General features: G+C 44.2%; 1 protein-coding gene and 1 pseudogene across 1 annotated transcript in view; one reads left to right on the top strand and one right to left on the bottom strand.

Moving 5' to 3' along the window:
• LOC100959165 (small ubiquitin-related modifier 2-like) overlaps positions 1 to 1,492 on the bottom strand; it is an 8,442-nt gene extending 6,950 nt beyond the window's left edge. Inside the window, exon 1 of the mRNA XM_012804506.1 lies at positions 1,445 to 1,492. Within this exon, the coding sequence (XP_012659960.1) occupies positions 1,445 to 1,492 (48 nt within the window). The remainder of the gene's footprint in view (positions 1 to 1,444) is intronic.
• A 1,436-nt stretch (positions 1,493 to 2,928) lies between these two features.
• LOC100958855 overlaps positions 2,929 to 3,628 on the top strand; it is a 7,838-nt pseudogene continuing 7,138 nt past the window's right edge.

Here is a 3,628-nt window from a genome sequence, read left to right as displayed (position 1 = left end):
TCTAATAAAAGTCCTATCCTACCACTGATCTGTGGTCCGTGGGTTCATTCTTCGAATCCTCGGGACTAAGGACCTACTGAAGAGCAAAATTCTGGTATCACTGGGAGTTATCATGACGCCCCTGCACTGTAGCTTGGGTGACAGGGTAAGGCAGTGCCTCAAAAACAAACAAACAGTGTGGCTGGAAGAGGGGCACCCTACTCAGTTTGGAGGAGGCAAGAGAAAAGTTTCTGAAGGAGATAATCCTGAGCTGAGCCTTAACCATGCGGAAAAACTTGGTGAGTCTCTTCAGTAAGTTCCCCTGACCTAGATAAGAGTGTGGCAAGAGAAATTTATCTCCATATTTATATTTGACTTTCACGTAGCTTGTAAACTGATCATGACTAAGGGCATAAGCATTGAAAAGTAGACATAATTTTGCTAACTACTTCCGTCACATTTGCAGTGAACCTGACTTGCAAGATTTGCGGCTCAGTTTTCCCCATGACTAATGCATTGGATGCTGGGCACACCCACTTTTCCTTTTGATTTGAAAAAAACTATTGAAACCATCTCTTTTCTTTCATCGTGAGTTCTCTACTGTGCCAAGCACACTCAGCTTTTGAATCTTTAGACAAAACTTTTCAAATTCCTTGTTGGCGTGTGATTTAGGCCTTGATAATTATTGGATTATCATTTAGTTGGTTTTTGTTTAAAACGTAGGGCAGATGCATTCCAGTGTAAGGGACCAAGTCCTGGTGTCTTGGACCTGGAGAGTTTAGAATTGGGACTAAAAAGTTGAGAATGCAAAGATGATGGGCAAATGTCATATTGGAAGTTTTTCTCTTTTTCCCCTTTTTCTTGTAAACATCGTAAGTCAAAGAGACAAATAATGTTCCCACGAAGTCTTGCTACTACTTTGAAGAAATTTGATTTTTTGATCAAATCAAAATTTTGATTTTTTCCTTTTTGAATAAAAGAAAAGTCCCAAGCCTTCCAAAATAAGCACTCAGTGTGATTGCAGGACTGTCAATGAGACGCTTAGGGGTAGAGTCCCAATGAGGGTCCGTACGAAGGAGAGGTGGCCAGTCCAGGGATGAAGGCAAGGCTTTACTAGAAAAGAACAGAATGGAGTCTGACCCAGACTAAGCTCCCAGCCCCCAGTTTCAAGAGGCTTTTGTTCCTGTAGTTGGAATGAGGGAGGGGGTTATGAGCCGTGAGGGAAGTTACCGTTTTTCTGCATAGTGAATGATGCTGTGTCAGGGATTGATCTTAGAATTAATTAATTACTTTTTTCCCACAGAAGTGATAATCTTCTCACCAGGTCCTTATTTCCAGTGTTAGCCAGGACCAGGGTAGGAGATTGTTTGCTCTGATGTTTCCCAGGAACTTTGAAGCATGCCAGGAATGTGGGGAGGGGGTTGCCGTGACCGTGTGGTTTGGTTTCTGGCCTGCTTTATCTTACTCGCTGGCTCTCAAAATGGTTGTACTCCTGTCGGGTCGTCAGGGTCATGAGGATTCCTTCCCGGCAGTCAACTTTGTCGTTATTGTTTTGTAGCAAACTGTATTTGTTATAAATGTACTATTTGAGGACATCCTACATTTTCCCACACATGAGGTACTAAAAAAATGGCAATAAGAGGAACACGCTTGTTTCGTATTCTGTCTACAGAAAACACCAGCCTAATTTTTAAGGATCAGATTTGTCTACCATGATATGTTGCCATCATCAGAATGATACCCCTGAAAGATGACGAGTGTTTTAACAACATTCTTATAGTTAGCTCTCTTTTATAGAAAGAAAATGTGAATAAGAAAGCCCAGTGAAGGAATGCCGAAGATTCCCTCCCACTCCCACACTCAGTGGTGTGAGATGAAGGCAAGGGCCTTTTTGTTTTGTTTTGTTTTGTGCCTTTTTCAGGATGGTCCTTCATTCAGTGACAGAGTCAAAGCTTGGGCACAATAGTGCGTTAAATGGTGCACACACCCCCACCCCAATTTATGTCTACCTAGAACCTGTGAATGTGACTTCATTTGGAAATAAAGTTTGTTTTTTTTTTTGAGACAGAGCCTCAAGCTATCCCCCTGGGTAGAGTGCCCTGGCATTACAGCTCACAGCAACCTCCAACTCCTGGGCTCAAGCGAGTCTCCTGCCTCCGCCTCCCAAGTAGCTGGGACCACAGGCGCCCGCCACAACGCCTGGCTATTTTTTTTTGGCGGGGGGGGAGGTTGCAGCCGTCATTGTTGTTTGGCGGGCCTGGGCTGGATTCAAACCCGCCACCTTGGGTGTATGTGGCTGGTGCCTTAGCCACTTGAGCCACAGGCGCCGAGCCGGAAATAAAGTTAATATAAGTTTCCATTGGATTAGGGGGAACCCTAAATCCAGCATGACTAGTGTCTTTGTAAGAAGAGAGACATTTGGACACATAGACACAGGCAGAGTGTGGAGTCTTGCTGCCGTAATGCCACTCCAATGCTAAGGATTGCAGGCAACCACCATGAGCTAGAAAATGCAAGGAAGATTCTCTGCTATGGGCTTTGGAGAGAAAACAGCCCCGCAGACATCTTGATTTCAGACTTCTGGCCTCCAGAACTGTGAGATAATAAATTTCTGTTGTTTTAAGCCACTCAGTTTGTGGTAATTTGTCACTGCAGCCCGAGGAAACAGACACATGCATTTATCAAGCTGTTCTTAAACCCCGTCAGCAGTAAGCGGGTGACCTTCCCTTGGTCTGGCTTGCATTCTCGTCCAACAGAGAAGAGCCTGATTCTCAATCCCACTGTCTCCCACTCCTCCTCCTCAGCTGATCTGACACCCACCTTGTATTGGGGAGACCAGAATCTGTTTCCACAGCACCTTCAAGTAGCTTTGTTCTCAGATTTTAAGTAGTTTGAATATCCCTCCCAGAAGAATAACAGGTGTTTACGCGGCTGTTAGTGCTCCGAAAGATGATTGGCCAGAGAACTGCAGTGGGTAGAGTGCAAAGAGTAAAGGCAAGGAAGGCCTCACACCTATGGAGACAATGGACCTCTCAACGGCAATGTCAACTATACATTAAGGTGACCAGATTTTAACATTGGTAAAGCAGGACACCATTGGGGGGTGTGGTGCAGGGCCTGACAACAATGCAAACTTTGATAAGCAGTTCTTGATAATCAGTTCTCAACAATTATTTGTTATTATTAAAGTTTAACATTATAAAATTAACAAAAATAATATAAAACGCATATCCTGGTGAAACAGCCACATGGCAGCCGAAAACCATATATTCCCTTCCTGTTCTCCCACATTCCCTAGCTTGTTCTGCACTCTTTCTAAAAATTGGGGCTTTTTTAAAACGCAGCAGGATGCAGGACAAATTGTTAAAAATTGGGACTGTCCCACCAAAAGCAGTCACCTTACTGGGGGGGGGGGGCTACTTATTTGTTCCAGACAGTTTGGCTCCTTCTGAGCTAATTGCCCTTGCCTAGAAGCAAGGGAGGGAGCCAGTCTTCTTCTGATACCTCGCCCAAGAGGGGAGTAGGGAGTTTACATTAACCTTTTCATTTCCAAATGAAGTTACATTAACCTCTTCATTCCCAAATGGGGTTACATTAACCTTTTCAGCAGCTGAAAACCGTACATTCCCTTCCCATTCTCCCACTGTTC

This window comes from Otolemur garnettii, unplaced genomic scaffold (genome assembly GCF_000181295.1).
Source record: "Otolemur garnettii isolate 467f Iridium unplaced genomic scaffold, OtoGar3 scaffold00002, whole genome shotgun sequence".
Lineage (NCBI taxonomy): Eukaryota > Metazoa > Chordata > Mammalia > Primates > Galagidae > Otolemur > Otolemur garnettii.
This window is presented reverse-complemented; position numbering and strand designations above follow the sequence as displayed.